Source organism: Carcharodon carcharias, chromosome 8 (genome assembly GCF_017639515.1).
Source record: "Carcharodon carcharias isolate sCarCar2 chromosome 8, sCarCar2.pri, whole genome shotgun sequence".
NCBI lineage: Eukaryota > Metazoa > Chordata > Chondrichthyes > Lamniformes > Lamnidae > Carcharodon > Carcharodon carcharias.
The window spans coordinates 151,757,749-151,774,524 of record NC_054474.1 but is presented as its reverse complement, the minus strand read 5'-3'; the positions used below and the strand labels follow the sequence as shown (position 1 = coordinate 151,774,524).

The following is a 16,776-nucleotide window of genomic DNA, read 5'->3' as shown; positions in this document are numbered from 1 at the left end:
ACACTCTTTGCTCACAGCACAATACGAGCCACACAGCAACGACTGAAATGCATCGTGGCATTCCTGAAAGTTTCTGTATAAAGATTTTTTAATCCACCCAACACCCCCCTCCCACACAACTCCTAGCTTTAAAATATTGAAAATATTTCACCTCCCTGCTGATTCACTGCATATTATTTTGTTAGGATACATTTCAGCTGCCTGCATAATTGAGAAGATTGTCTTGTTGGCAATAGTCCAAATTGATTAAAAACTATGAGGCATTCACAGAAGGGGGAATCACTTGGAGATGATAAAATAATATCCCCAAGATGCAAGAGTTTGAATGTTGTTAAGAAAAATACTGTCTTATCTCATGAATTATACTTTATTTAATTGGTTCTCTTGTCACACCTACGGTAAAGCAAACACACTGGGTCGGAATTTGAGGAAGAAATAATGATGTGATTGACCCACACTGTTATTAATATGCAAATCAGCCAATGAAGGATGAATTGCAAATTCTCACAAGTTGCTGTTTGACCTTCACTGTTCGTGGAAACGATATCTCAAACTCAACCCCCCTCTCAGTTTCTTGAAGTTACTGACTTTCCCATTAATTGTCCATTAAACATGCTACAGGAAGTTAATTCTAGTAATTAACAACGTAAGTACCCTTTTAACAACATGATAATTGTTAATGACTGCTCATCGACCTCTCTAGCCAAGAAAGTGAACACTTACAAGTATTGAGTCTCATTCCTTCAGGTAGAGAATTGTTGGGGATTTTAAAAATTGTCAAATTTTAAATGTCCTCTGACTTTTCTTTCCTGTTTCTTTTCTCTCATCTTAATTCAATTTTTCTTTTTCTATCTCTATTTCTCTTCCTGTACCTGATTATATTCTAATTCACCCATGTTGATTCACCCCCTCAGTTCTTCCTTTCTCAATCCTTTAATCTCATTGTTTCAGGTGATGGACTGTTGAGTCCCCTCACACACTTGTGGCCCGATTCCCGTTATCATCTCACACTTCCAGCAAGCGGCTGGACAAAATATTTCTGAACTGAAAGGCAGAGGAAATTGTCTAACGGGGCTCGTCACAGTTCAGCACACTGACTCGCTGTAATCATCTGTGACAATCACATATCACCGGACTAACGAATTTGCAGAATATTCCCACTTTTTATTACACTCTTAACATTTCTTGAACCATTTGCACACAAATTAATCAATGTTTTTTTTTTAAAAGTTGCGTTTAAAGAGCTGACAATTTAAACTCTGGGCCCCATTCTATCTTGTACACCTGCCTGTAGAGGGTGTCAGGGACTGGAGATTGGTGTTGCCTGTTTAAGAGGCTGTACTGCTGAAAGCTGATGGTGTGATGAGGCAGCTGATTGTGTTTCTTTGTCTTCCTCTCTTACCAACAATTGTTGACCTGGCATGTTTGAAGAAACTGATACAAACACGGTTGGCATAGCCTGTGTGCTCTGTACCCAGCTGATAGGGCAAAGAGGGCTGACATTCAGGCCCGTCTGTTTAAAAGATCACAGAAGCATAGCCACTTTAAGAGGCAGTGCCTGCTGATGGTTGCTGAGATGGATGGGTTTGGCTGGTAGGCTGTCTGTGTGGTTCTGTTAGCCCAGTTACTGAGGGAGGGAGAGAGTAGGAGGAAGGATGGATTTCAACGTGAAGAAACTGGCCTCCGATGCAGGAGTTTTCTTCACTCGGGCTGTCCAGGTGAGGATTTGTCCATCCATCTCCTTCTCCCAGCTTAACTGGTGTAAGAGTAAATTCAGAGGGGTTTGTTCTGAGGCCTTGCATGTAAGAGAGACAGGAGAGAGAGAGAGAAAGAAAGCGAGGTGAGGGACAAACAGTGTACACAGCTTGGAGTGAGGGTGACTGATTACAGTCCTCAATAGGGACCCAGAGACTCAGACATATAGACAGATGCAGGTAAAAGAATAAGGCGCAGACCCAGAAACAGATGCAAAGATGCAGACCCAGAGACCAGGGCGCAGACCCAGATGCAGAGACTCGGGCACAGACGCAGAGACCTGGGCACAGACCCGGGCGCAGACCCAGAGACTCAGGCGCAGACCCAGATGCAGAGACCCGGGCGCAGACCCAGAGACTCGGGTGCAGACCCAGACCCAGAGACCCGGGCGCAGACCCAGAGACTCAGGCGCAGACCCAGATGCAGAGACCCGGGCGCAGACCCAGAGACTCGGGTGCAGACCCAGACCCAGAGACCCGGGTGCAGACCCAGAGACTCGGGTGCAGACCCAGACCCAGAGACCCGGGCGCAGACCCAGAGATTCGGGCGCAGACCCAGAGACCCGGGCGCAGACCCAGACGCAAAGACTCGGGCACAGACGCAGAGACCTGGGCACAGACCCGGGCGCAGACCCAGAGACCCAGGCGCAGACCCAGATGCAGAGACACGGACACAGATGCAGAGACTCGGGCGCAGATGCAGAGACGTGGGCACAGACCCAGGGACCTGGGCGCAGACCCAGAGACTTGGGTGCAGACCCAGAGACAGAACCAGAGACCCAGGCACAGACCCAGAGACTTGGACGCAGACCCAGAGACTCAGGTGCAGACCCAGATGCAGAGACTCGGGCACAGATGCAGAAACTCGGGCAAAAACGCAGAGACCTGGGCAGAGACCCGGGCGCAGACCCAGAGACTCGGGGGCGCAGACCCAGAGACAGAACCAGAGACCTAGGCACAGACCCAGAGACTTGGACGCAGACCCAGAGACTCAGGCGCAGACCCAGATGCAGAGACTCGGGCACAGATGCAGAAACTCGGGCACAGACGCAGAGACCTGGGCACAGACCCGGGCGCAGACCCAGAGACTCGGGGGCGCAGACCCAGAGACTCGGGGGCGCAGACCCAGAGACTCGGGGGCGCAGACCCAGAGACTCGGGCGCAGACCCAGAGACAGACCCAGAGACTCGGATGCAGACCCAGAGACAGACACAGACCCAGAGACAGATACAGACCCAGAGACAGTTGCAGAGACCCGGGCACAGACCCAGAGACCCAGGCGCAGACCCAGAACAAGAGACTCGGGCGCAGATTCAGAGACTCGGGCGCAGACCCAGAGACTCGGGCGCAGACCCAGAGACTCGGGCGCAGACCCAGAGACTCGGGCGCAGACCCAGAGACAGACGCAGACCCAGAGACTCGGACGCAGACCCAGAGACAGATGCAGACCCAGAGACTCGGGCGCAGACCAGAGACTCGGGCGCAGACCCAGAGACCCGGGCGCAGACCCAGAGACCCGGGGCGCAGACCCAGAGACTCGGGCGCAGAGACAGACCAGAGACAGACGCAGACCCAGAGACTCGGGCGCAGACCCAGAGACTCAGGCACAGACCCAGAGACCCGGGCACAGACCCAGAGACTCGGACGCAGACCCAGAGACTCGGGCACAGACCCAGGGACAGATCCAGAGACAGACGCAGACCCAGAGACTCGGGCACAGACCCAGAGACTCGGGCACAGACCCAGAGACTTGGGCGCAGACCCAGAGACTCGGGCACAGACCCAGAGACAGATCCAGAGACAGACGCAGACCCAGAGACTTGGGCACAGACCCAGAGACAGATCCAGAGACAGACGCAGACCCAGAGACTTGGGCACAGACCCAGAGACCCGGGCACAGACCTGGGCGCAGACCCAGAGACCCGGGCACAGACCCAGAGATTCGGGCGCAGACCCAGAGACAGACGCAGACGCAGACCCAGAGACTCGGGCGCAGACCCAGAGACTCGGGCGCAGACCCAGAGACCCGGGCGCAGACCCAGAGACCCGGGCGCAGACCCAGAGACCCGGGCGCAGACCCAGAGACCCGGGCACAGACCCAGAGACTCGGACGGAGACCCAGAGGCTCGGGCACAGACCCAGAGACAGATCTAGAGACAGACCCAGAGACTCGGGCACAGACCCAGAGACTCGGGCGCAGACCCAGAGACAGATCCAGAGACAGACGCAGAGACTTGGGCGCAGACCCAGAGACAGATCCGGAGACAGACGCAGAGACTCGGGCGTGGACCCAGAGACTCGGGCGTGGACCCAGAGACTCGGGCGTGGACCCAGAGACTCGGGCGTGGACCCAGAGACTCGGGCGCGGACCCAGAGACAGACGCAGAGACTCGGGCGTGGACCCAGAGACTTGGGCGGAGACCCAGAGACTCGGGCGCAGACCCAGAGACAGATGCAGAGACTCGGGCACAGACCCAGAGACAGACGCAGAGACTCGAGCACAGACCCAGAGACAGACGCAGAGACTCGGGCACAGACCCAGAGACAGACGCAGAGACTCGGGCACAGACCCAGAGACAGACGCAGAGACTCGGGCACAGACGCAGAGACTCGGGCACAGACGCAGAGACTCGGGCACAGACCCAGAGACAGACCCAGAGACAGACCCAGAGACTCGGGCACAGACCCAGAGACTCGAGCACAGACCCAGAGACTCGAGCGCAGACCCAGAGACTCGAGCGCAGACCCAGAGACTCGGGCGCAGACCCAGAGACTCGGGCGCAGACCCAGAGACTCGGGCGCAGACCCAGAGACTCGGGCGCAGACCCAGAGACAGACGCAGAGACTCGGGCACAGACCCAGAAACAGACGCAGAGACTCGGACACAGACTCAGAGACAGACGCAGAGACTCGGGCGCAGACGCAGAGACTCGGGCACAGACCCAGAGACAGACGCAGAGACTCAGGCACAGACCCAGAGACAGACGCAGAGACTCGGGCACAGACGCAGAGACAGAAATGTTAAGATAATAGAATAAGACACAGACCCAGAGACAGACGCAGAGCAGAACCCCTCCACCATAAGATCCCACCAGCTCAGACAGAGAATCATTGTGCACTTTAATGTAGTGTGAATGAAAATAACACATGGGAAACCAGTTAACTGAAAAGATTTTCCTACAGGTAGTTTACTAATATTAAGTAAAATATAAAACTTGCGGGGAGGCTAGATTGAGATACAGTCGCCAGCATCTGTGTGTAACTTTGGGTAGGAGCTGTAAGCTTGTCGACTGAGTTCTGTCACAAAATTACTCTTATTTGAAGAAGTTTTTTAATTATATACCCAACCCCTGAAATTGTGAGCTCTTTCTGTGTCTGTTTAAACTCTGGGCTGCTAGCTCCAACTCTTTACAATTATATATGTCTGATATTCATCCCCCTTGGGACAAATTGGCACGGGTTCCATTGGGAGTTTAATATTTTGACCAAAATTACACCTTGTCACTTACAAACAGCCTCTTTACCGAAATCATTAGCGCTTATGTGTTATTTGGCGTTCTAGAATGTTATAATCTTTTGCCATTTATGAATAACAGTGGGAGAGAGAAAGAGGAATTAAAATGACAGGATGGTTACAACACAGGAGGAGGCCATTCAGCCCACTGAGTTGCTGCTGGCTCTCTGCACAAGCAACTCACCTCGTCCCACTCCTCCGCAACCCCACCCCCCCCCCCCCACCCGAGGCCCTGCAGGTTTTTTTCTCTTAGATAATTATCCAACTGCCTTTGAAAATCTCGACTGATCCTGCCTCCATCACACCCTCTGGCAGTGCATTCCAGATCCTAATCACGCACTCTGAAGACAAGTTTTCCCTCATGCCGCTGTTGGTTCTGTAGCCAATCATCTTAAACCAGCAGTGGCTGGAATAAATAGTTGCTGTTGCTACAGTTTGTGCTTTGTCTTGTCGGAAGGGCCCTGTAGTGATGAGATATCGGTTTATACCTGACTCCAGAACAGGGGGGAACTCTCTGCCAGTGTTGAGCTCCAGTCTGACTGCCTGTTTAAACCGTACTGTTTGAGTGCTGTGCACTGACACAGGGTCAGTGAACACCTCTGTGTATTGTTAAAGAGGGAATCTTGAGGTAGTAACCCATCCAATTTAAAGCCAGTGCTTCATTCAAAGGGAGTGACTCATCAACTGTGACACTTTTGCCACTGAGTCCTGAAGGTCATGGGTTCAAACCCCCCACTCCAGAGATGTAACCTAGGCTGACACTCCAATGCAGCACTGAAGGAGTGCTGCACTGTTGGAGGTGCTGTCCTTGGGATGAGACATTAAATTGAGGCCCCATCTGCCCTCTGAGGGGCACGTAAAGGATCCCATGGCTACTACTTTGAAGAAGAGCAGGGGAGTTCTCATTGGTGCCCTGGCCAATATTTATCCCTCAGCCAACATCACTTTAAAATAACACAGGTTATTTTGTTATACGAACACCGAATTAGGAACAGGAGTAGGCCACTCAGCCCCTCGAGCCTGCTCCGTCATTCAATAAGATCATGACTGATCTAATTGTAACTTCAGCTCCGCATATTTCCACTCCCCCGATAACCTTTCACCTTCTTGTTAATCAAGAATATGTCCAGCTCTGCCTTAAAAATCTTCAAAGGCTCTACTTCCACCATCTTCTGAGGCAGAGAGTTCCAAAGGCTCTCAACCCTCGGAGAGAAAAAAATTCTCCTCATCCCTGTTCGAAATGGGTGACCCCTTATTTTTAAACAGTGACCCCTAGTCCTAGATTCTCCCACAAGAGGAAATGTCCTCTCCACATCCACCAGGTCACGACATAATTGTGGCTTGTGGGATCTTGCTGTGCATGGATCAGCTGCTGCGTTTCCTACATTACAACAGTGACTACAATTCAAAAGCACCTCATCGGCTGTAAGGAGCTGTGGGAAAGGTCTGAGGTTGTGAAAAGTGTTATATCAATGCAAGTCCTTGCCACCACCAATAATAGGGAATGAGCTTTCCCTTCCCAGTAGGTACCAGTCTCGAGCTGATCAGGTATTGACCCAGATTCAGCAATCCTGGATAAAGATTTACTGTTTAAATGGAGACTAGCTCCCACTGGGAAATGTTAACTCTGTGCACGCCTTCCTCCATTCGGTGGGTCAGTGAGGCACTGATGTTTCAGCAGACCAACATGTGATGAGAAAATCAAAACCATACTTTCCAAGGCTGCGAATGTTCCTCCCTCTCTCTAGAGACAGCTGTGCTTAGCTCTGGGAAAAGGCAGCCAGTTAATGGGCAACATCACAGCCACACAGTCGTTGGCTCAAAATCCTGGTCCCTAACAGCACGGTGGGTGTACCTACATAACATGGACTGCAGCGGTTCAAGAAGGCAGCTCACCACCACCTGCTCAAGGGCAACTAGGGATGAGCAATAAATGCTGGCCTAGCCAGCGGCAAACCGAGAACAAATTCTTTTTTAAACTGCAATGAATGTGAATCACAACGGAAGTAAAATTCAGTAACACCTAGCAATATGTGATCTGAACTGAGGGTTGTGACAGGCATCTTCAAATCCTTCTGTTCAGGAAAGATCACCCACATTCTGAATGGTGAGCATTATGGATTTGGGGCGTGCATTTTAACCAATAGGGTCCTTTCTTTTTTATTCATTCGTGGGATGTGGGCTTCGCTGGCTGGGCCAGCATTTATTGCCCATCCCTAATTGCCCTTGAGAAGGTGGTGGTGAGCTGCCTTCTTGAACCGCTGCAGTCCACGTGGTGTAGGTACACCCGCAGTGCTGTTAGGAAGTTCCAGGATTTTGACCCAGCGACAGTGAAGGAACGGCAATATATTTCCAAGTCAGGAGGGCGAGTGACTTGGAGGGGAACTTCCAGGTGGTGGTGTTCCCATCTATTTGCTGCCCTTGTCCTTCTAGTTGGTGGTGGTCATGGGTTTGGAAGATGCTGTTAAAGGAGGCTTGGTGAGTTGCTGTAGTGCATCTTGTAGATGGTACACATTGCTGCTAGTGTGCGTTGGTGATGGAGGCATTGAGTGTTTAAGTTGGTGGATGGGGTGCTGATCAAGCGGGCTGCTTTATTCTGGATGGTGTCAAGCTTCTTGAGTGTTGTTCAGCTGCCCACATGACCTGCTCTTGTAGCTACAGTACTTATATGGCTAGTCCAGTTCAGTTTCCGGTCAATGGTAACCCCCTGGATACTGATAGTGGGGGATTCAGCTATGGTAACGCTATTGAATGTCATGGGGCAACAGTTAGATTCTTGTTGGAGATGGTCATTGCCAGCCATTTCTGTGGCATGAATGGTACTTGCCACTTGTCAGCCCAAGCTTGGATATTATCCAGGTCTTGCTGCATTTGGACATGAACTGCTTCAGTATCTGAGGAGTCACGAATGGTGCTGAACATTGTGCAATCATCAGTGAACATCCCCACTTCTGACTTTATGATGGAAGGAAGGTCATTGATGAAGCAGCTGAAGGTGGTTGGGCCTAGGACACTACCCTGAGGAACTCCAGCGGTGATGCTTGTTCGTATGTCCTGGGCCTGAGATGATTGACCTCCAAAAACCACCACCATTCCTGTCCTTTACTGCTGCCCACCCCCCCCGCCCCCCATGGTCAACATGATTGGTTGTACTCAGTCCGAGGATCTGCCCAATGTGACATTGTGTTTGTTCGAGCAGCGTTGAGATCAGTACCTCGCGTCTGTTCATGTTAATGGAGTGGGAATGGAATGGAGGGTCTCTACAGCAGAGCACAGTACCACGTGAACAACTTCCAGTGATTGGCTTAGCTAGAGATAAGCTATCCCTGTACTGGTGGAAGGGACAATGTGTGGCAGTCCTAAATTATCCTAAACTACAAAGGTGATTGGTTGAGAACTGACATTGTATACATCGTGTGATGGTTTTGTTTGTCCAAATTGTGGTCTGTGGAGCCCTGGGTAGCAGGGCATAGGGGGTATATGTGACTGGGTATCTGGGTGACGGTGGTATATATGGTCCTGGGTATCAGGGTGAAGGGGGTATTTGTGGTCCTCTGGGTATCTGATCTGTGAAGGGTCCCTTATCCCTCACTTGTTGTTTCCTGCTGCGTATGGTTGAGAGGCTGGCTAGTCTGAAGTCACTTGTTCCAGGCAGTGGTGGATCAATCTTAAATAAAGAAGGGTGAGGCCTTTCCGAATCAACAACATGACAGACTCCTCCTGTTAACTGAGCCCATCGTACAATCTCTGCTTTAACCCCACCAAGTGCACGCTGTGCTGTTGTAATCTTCAGCCGCAGGCTCCTGTACACTTCATCCTTTTTAAGAATCCTGATTTTTATTTTTTGCCCCCTCCTGATCATTGACACAGTGGAGGTGACGAGTCAGATGTGTCTGTGTGTAATCTAATCTCCCACTGTCCTGTAAAGCAAACATGCAGCCTCCCAGGAAGTGGAGAGCAGACGGCTCTGTTACACCTTCTGTAGCTCCTCTGTTTTGAAGAGGTCGCTGTGCTGGCAATCCCTCTCTGTGCAAAAAAAAATGATCAAGCAGTAATATTTTTTAAAAATTCATTCATAGGATGTCTGCATCGCTGGCTGGGCCAGCACTTATTGCTCACCCCTAACTGCTCCTTGAGAAGGTGGTGGTGAGCTGCCTTCTTGAACCGCTGCAGGCCATCTGATGTAGGTACACCCACCGTGCTGTTAGGGAGGGATTTCCTATCTTGTTACTTGGCGTAGGAAAGTCTTGCATTTATATAGCACCTTTCATGGCCTTGGGATGTTCCAAATTGTTTCACATCCAATGAAATACTTTTTGAAGCACAGTCATCATTGTAATGCAGGAAACATTGTAGCTAATTTGCACACAGCAAGATCCCACAAACAGCACTGTGATAATTACCAGATAATATGTTGGTTGAGGGAGAAATATCAGTCAACACTGGGGCAATCTTGCTGCTCTTCCTTGAGATAATGAATATGGGATCCTTTACATCTCTACCTGAGAGGGCCAGGCAAATTCTCGGTCTCATCCGAAGGACTGCGCCTCTGACAGTGCAGCATTCCCTCAGTGCTGTGCTGGGAGTGTCAGCCAGGTAATAACCCAGGGTAATGATCTGGGGACCTGGGTTCAAATCCCACCATGGCAAATGGTGACATCTGAATTCAATAAAAATCTGGAATTAAAAACCTGATAATGACCACGAAACCATTGCCAACTGTCAGAAAAAACCCATCTGGTTCACTAATGTCCTTTAGTGAAAGAAATCTGCCATCCTTACCCGGTCTAGCCGACATGTGACTTCAGACCCACAGCAATGTGTTTGACTCTTAACTGCCCTTGTTGAGAGGGCATTTAGGGATGGGTAATAAATGCTGGCCTAGCCAGCAGCTCCCACATCCCATGAATGAACAATTTTTTTGAAAAGCTTGGATTTTGAGCTCAGGTCTCTGGAGTGGGACTGAGCTTTTGACCGAGGTGAGAGAGCTGCCCATTGAGGCCCAGGTGGCACTGATGCAGGCTGGCACCATCGAGAAATCTATTAACGGGGGACGGTAGACAGACTATTTAAAGGGCAGTATCATCTACAAAACCATAACCTCAACTGCTGGGATCCTAAAATATAAATTGCCTTGTCTGTGTTATATTTTGAAATGATTTTTTTCCCTCCGTCAGTAAATAGAGGGGAAAGTCAATCTTTTCCTGTTGGTATTGAGGTGCAGCCAGGACTTTATAAGCGGCTGCCAACCTACAGAAGTGCAATTGCGCTCTAACTTATCTAACAAGCACACAAGAAAATGGGAGCAGGAGTAGACCATTTGGCCCATCGAGCCTGCTCTGCCATTCAATATGATCATGGCTGATCTTGGGCTTCAAACTCCATTTTCCTGGCTGCTCCCCATTTCCCTTGCCTTTGGTGTTAAGCATTGGGGCTTTAAAGGGACAGGCCATTTGCATAATGGCTTCACCTGAGCAGCAGAATAATACATGGAGCTGTACAAGGTATAGTATACCTCATCTTCAAATGGAGTATCCTATGCTCTTGGTCATTGGCAGTGGCCGTTAGGGCTGTGTCCTGTTTTTGAGATTTGCAGGAAGTCAATGGCAATAAGGGCTCTGCCATGAAATCTCTGACACATTAGAACAAACCCATATGGTGTGTTGCTCAGGTGTAGCCCCATGAGTTTTCTCCAGCCTCCCTGGTGGGCGGTGAGTAGTAAATAACTTGTTTTTATTTTCTGATTAGTGGGTTGTAACTTGTTCAGCTGAGAGCAGTGGCTCATCTGCCTGTGTTAAGTGGCAGATTGTGGGGGGAGGGAAGGGATGAAACGTTGAGGAATTCCAACTTGTTTCACACTTCCCACGCCACAGCGTCAAAAATATCCAGATGGTGGGTTTGATGTGGAGTAAACTTGTCTGCCCACACAACTCTGAGGTGCCTGATGTGAAGCTCCTAGGACAGGAACCGTTTATATATTCAGCCAGACACATTTAGAATTGGAACTGCACGAGTTGTTAAACATGGAGCCTTCTTTATTTTTTATTCTCTTCCTAGCAGGCTCCCTCTGCTGGTATATGTGTGCATGGTAGCCTCAAGTGGACAAAATGCACAATGCAATTTTCAATACACTACACCGGGCAATGTGACACTTCTGATTTGGCCACAGCTCTTGGCTCTGTCTTGAGCAAGTGAGCCTTTTAACTTTGTGATAAATGAAGGGCAGTTCAGTACAGCAAGAGTAAATAGTGACTTGAGGTGAAAGGGCAAGTTTCTAAGCTACTGTATATATCATACCACCCCAAAATCATCTAGCCACATACCCCTGCCCTTGCTCAGCACCCAGCCCATTCCCGCTCCCCCAATATACCCAATATTGCTCCATTACCATTTCCACTCTCCTCCTCCATCCTCCCACTTTAATTCTTGGATGATAGCAGGTGGTCTAGGGAGTGCTCTCTTGTTGAACCTTTGGGTTTGCTCCCTATACTCATGCACTTGCTCCTCCCCCTCCCTCTCCTCCCTCTCCCTCTCTCCTCCACCTCCCCCTCCCTCTCTCCTCCACCTCCCCCTCCCTCTCTCCTCTGCCTCCCCCTCCCACTCTCCTCTGCCTCCCCCTCCCACTCTCCTCTGCCTCCCCCTCCCTCTCTCCTCCGCCTCCCCCTCCCTCTCTCCTCCGCCTCCCCGTCCCTCTCCTCCTCTTCCTCTCCTCCTCCTTCCCCTCCTCTTTCCCCCTCCTCCTCCTTCCCCCTCCTCCTCCTTCCCCCTCCTCCTCCTTCCCCCTCCTTCCCCCCTCCCCTCTCCTCCTCCTCGTTCTCCCCCCTGCTCCTCCTCCTTCCCCCCTCTCCCCCCCTGCTCCTCCTCCTTCCCCCTCCTCCTTCCCCCTCCTCCTCCCCCCTCCTCCTCCCCCCTCCTCCTTCCCCCTCCTCCTCCCCCCTCCTCCTCCTCCTTCCCCCCTCCTCCGCCTCCTCCTTCCCCCTCCTCCGCCTCCTCCTTCCCCCTCCTCCGCCTCCTCCTTCCCCCTCCTCCGCCTCCTCCTTCCCTCTCCTCCTCCTCCTTCCCCCTCTCCTCCTCCTCCTTCCCCCTCCTCCTCCTCCTTCCCCCCTCCTCCTTCCCCCTCCTCCTCCTCCTTCCCCCCTCCTCCTCCTCCTTCCCCCTCTCCTCCTCCTTCCCCCTCTCCTCCTCCTCCTCCTTCCCCCTCTCCTCCCCCTCCTCCTTCCCCCTCTCCCCCTCCTCCTTCCCCCTCTCCCCCTCCTCCTCCTTCCCCCTCTCCCCCTCCTCCGGCCCCTTCCCCTCTTCTCCTCTTCCCCCTCCCCCCTTCCTCCTCCCCTGCCCCCTTCACACCCCCCCATCACGCACCCCCCCCCCCCCCCCCCCCACCGCCCCACCATGCCCTGGCTCCATGCCTCCGTTTGTTCTTGACCCGGTGCCAGTTCCTGTTCTAACCAAGTGTATGATTGTATTTGCTATACATTGACCTTCTGGGCTTGGTCCCTTGAGTTTATTTCTGTTGAGGTTATATCTGCTCTCCTGCTGTTTCATTTAATGCTCAATGAATGAATATTGAGCTGTGACAGAGATTTTTCTCACACACCTTGACAGAAAATCAGTTTTGTCATTATTTAGGTTGACTAATTGGTGCCAGAAATCGATCGACTATTGTTTAGGGGCTCAGCCATCAGTAATGATAGACTTTTTTTATTCATTCATAGGATGTGGGCTTCGCTGGCTGGGCCAGCATTTATTGCCCATCCCTGGTTGCCCTTGAGAAGGTGGTGATGAGCTGCCTTCTTGAACCACTGCAGTCCCAGTGGTGTAGGTACATCCAAAGTGCTGTTAGGGAGGGAGTTCCAGGATCTTGACCCAGCGACAGTGAAGGAACGGCGATATATTTCCAAGTCAGGATGGTGAGTGACTTGGAGGGGAACTTCCAGGTGGTGGTGTACCCATGTATCTGCTGCCCTTGTCCTTCTAGGTGGTGGTGGTTGTGGTTTTGAAAGGTGCTGTCTAAGGATCCTTGGTGAATTCCTGCAGTGCATCTTGTAGATGGTACACACTGCTGCCACTGTGCGTCAGTGGTGGAGGGAGTGAATGTTTGTGGATGTGGTACCAATCAAGCGGGCTGCTTTGTCCTGGATGGTGTCGAGCTTCTTGAGTGTTGTGGGAGCTGCACTCATCCAGGCAAGTGGGGAGTATTCCATCACACTCCTGACTTGTGCCTTGTAGATGGTGGACAGGCTTTGGGGAGTCAGGAGGTGAGTTACTCACTCCAGGATTCCTAGCCTCTGACTGCTCTTTATATGGCTAGTCCAGTCAGTTCCTAGTCAATGGTAACTCCCAGGATGTTGATAGTGATGGTAATGCCATTGAACATCAAGGGACGACGGTTGGATTCTCCCTTGTTGGAGATGGTCATTGCGTGGCACTTGTCAGCCCAAGCCTGGATATTGTCCAGGTCTTGCTGCATTTCGACATAGACTGCTTCAGTATCTGAGGAGTCGCAAATGATGTTGAACATTGTGCAATCATCAGCGAACATCCCCACTTCTGACCTTATGATGGAAGGAAGGTCATTGATGAAACAGCTGAAGATGGTGGGGCCGAGGACACTACCCTGAGGAACTCCTGCAGTGATGTCCTGGAGCTGAGATGATTGGCCTCCAAAAATCACAATCACCTTCCTTTGTGCTAGGTATGACACCAACCAGCGGAGAGTTTTCCCCCTGATTCCCATTGACTCCAGTTTTGCTAGGGCTCCTTGATGCCACACTCGGTCAAATGCTGCTTTGATGCCAAGGGCAGTCACTCTCACCTTGTTGCATCTCGACCTGTAAAATGGGGGAAACTAGAGGTAATTAGACAAAAATATTTGAGTTTTGGATGATTCGCTGACATACTGTGATGTGTGAATGTCTGGTGATGGTGAGCGTGCTGCCAGGACTGATAATTCCCAACCCCATCGTTTCTAATATTGAAGGGACTTGAAATTGTCTTTTTGAAATCCCGCCTTTCCTTCTTAAGTTGCTTCAAACAATTTCCAGAATGGGGGTGGGGGGGGGGGGGTGCGGGGATTGAACACTAGAAACGTGAGCATGTTCTCCTTTTAGTCCAACCTGCCTGTGACAATCCTAGTTCCACCTTCTCTACCCTGACCCTGTTTTTGGTGCCCTTTTTAAATATCTTTCTAATTGATTTATCTGATTTCCTCCTTAATATCACATGGTTTGAATGGTCACTTGTGGAAATCCCAGTTTCTAATGGTCCCTTTGGAGAGAGGCTGGCGTAAAGCGGAAAAAGACAGATTTGCATTTTGGTAGTGTCTTTCACAGCTTCCGGACATTCCAAAGCACTTTGCAGCCAACGACGTGCTTTGGAAGTGTCGTCACTGTTGCAATGTAGGAAACGTGCACAGAGATATGTGCACAGCAAGATCCCACAAATGGCAATGTGATCACAACCAGTTTATCTCTTTGTGTGATGTCAATTGAGGGATAACGATTGGGCCAGGACACCGGGGAGAACTCCCATATTCCTTTTCGAGCTGGTGGCAGGGGATCCTTTGCATCCACCTGAGAGGGCAGACCAGGTCTTGGTTTAATGCCTCATTCGACATACAAACGTATGAGTTAGGAGCAGGAGTAGGCCACTCGGCCCTTCGAGCCTGCTCCGCCATTCAATAAGGTCATGGCTGATCTGATTGTAACCTCCTGCCCACTCCCAATAACCTTTCACCCCTTGCTTACCAAGAATCTATCCACTTCTGGGTGATCTGACTGTAACCTCCCGCCTACCCCCGATAACCCTTCACCCCCTTGTTGATCAAGAATCTATCTAGTTCTGCTTTAAAAATATTCAAAGGCTCTGCTTCCACAGCCTTTTGAGGAAGAGAGTTCCAAAGACTCACTACCCTCTGAGAAAATATTTCGCCTCATCTCTGTCTTAAATGGGTGACTCCTCATTTTTAAACAGTGACCTCTAGTTCTAGATTCTCCCACACGAGGAAATATCCTCTCCACATCCGCCCTCTCAAGACCCCTCAGGGTCTTATATGTTTCAGTCAAGTCGCCTCCTACTCTTCTAAACAATGGATTAAATCTCTCAGGTGAACGCAAAGCATCTCAGCCTTCTGCCTTTTATCAGGATAAATGAAGGGGTCCAGGGCATCAGGACAAATGGCACTGATCAAGATCTGGACCATGATCCTGAGTAGTGGCTTCCCTGAACACTGCTTTAGAATAATTATGACTGAGTAACTCCGCTATCAGTTTTTCTTTCAATGGACAGGCCCAACTCTCTCCCCTCAGCCCCTGCAACACCTTAGTTGCTGAGTTGCCAGTACAGCACTCCCTCAGTACAGAGTGCCAGCCTTTAGTTTTGTGCTCGAATCTCTGAAGTGGGATGTGAACCCACAACCTTCTGACCCTGAGACAAGAGTGCCACCCACTGAGCCACTAACGCTGTCTTTAAGGAGGATGCTTTCCCCTGGATCTACAAAGTCATGTGGAAGTGTGGAATGGGAGCAGAATCAGTCACCACAAGCCAGTGTGCTGAGTGTGTTGGCTGGCACGCCAAGGAGGACCACAGAGAACAATAAATATCTGTATTCTTAAAAGCATTATGAAAACACTAAAGTTGAATACTGCTGAAAAGAGAGACATTTGCTGAAGTTTTTCATCGCACTCATCAGGACAAACACAAGAATGCCAAATTTCAGATGATCACACTACAGGAGAAAAGGGTGCTGATTGGTTGGCAAGTCAACTCTGATTGGCCCTGGGCATTGCCATGGAGAAAGCAACTGTTTCAAACTTTGCACCCTTTTTAAATTACTTGGGAGCTTGGGGAGCCTATAGTTCACTGCTGCTTTCTCCATAGCAACACCTAGGCCAACCAATCAGCACCCTTTTCTCCTGTGGTGTAAATTGTTGTGATCGTTTGAAATTTGGTATTCTTGCGTTTGTCCTGATGAGTGCTAGACGGAAAGCTTCATCAACACCTCTCTCTTTTCAGTAATGTTAAAATACTCTTTATCTGCGCAGACATGTCAACTCCATCATGTCACAATCGAGAGATTTTGAATCAAAGTCATCAGTTGCTATTCTTTTCCAAACAGATTGACATTTAGTTTATAAAGCTCATTTAATGGCTTATTCAGTCAGATGGGAGCTCTTTACAATGCTCTTTATTATATTCCTGCATCTGAAATATCTCGTAAGAAACATTTAAAAAAAAAACCCTGCCTGTTACCCCTGGATATGATCTCCACCATCTCCCACGGCAGCCAAAGGAGTTAAGTTGCCAATCGGTACCAGGTTTGCAAAGTGGAGGCGTCCAGCTCCTCTGACAACTGAACCTTCAGGAACCCCAAGGCCTTTGTTTCTCAGCTGGGCATGTACGCATTTCAAATCGAGGTGAAAGACCAACACCTAACCCCGCACAAACCAGACTGGCAGCTCTTCTGCTTCAAAGCCTCAGCTGCCTGAGCAGGTTTAGGTCCTCAAAATTGCA

General features: G+C 50.2%; 1 protein-coding gene across 6 annotated transcripts in view; it reads left to right on the top strand.

Annotated features, from left to right (window-relative positions):
* The first annotated feature begins 1,556 nt into the window (after window positions 1-1,556).
* sh3glb2a (SH3-domain GRB2-like endophilin B2a) overlaps window positions 1,557-16,776 on the top strand; it is a 115,672-nt gene continuing 100,452 nt past the window's right edge. For 5 of the 6 annotated variants that reach the window (XM_041193921.1, XM_041193920.1, XM_041193919.1 and 2 more), the window contains exon 1: window positions 1,557-1,718. In XM_041193921.1, the coding sequence (XP_041049855.1) occupies window positions 1,656-1,718 (63 nt within the window). In that variant the 5' untranslated portion in view covers window positions 1,557-1,655. The remainder of the gene's footprint in view (window positions 1,719-16,776) is intronic. The other variant, XM_041193922.1, reaches the window with a different exon arrangement.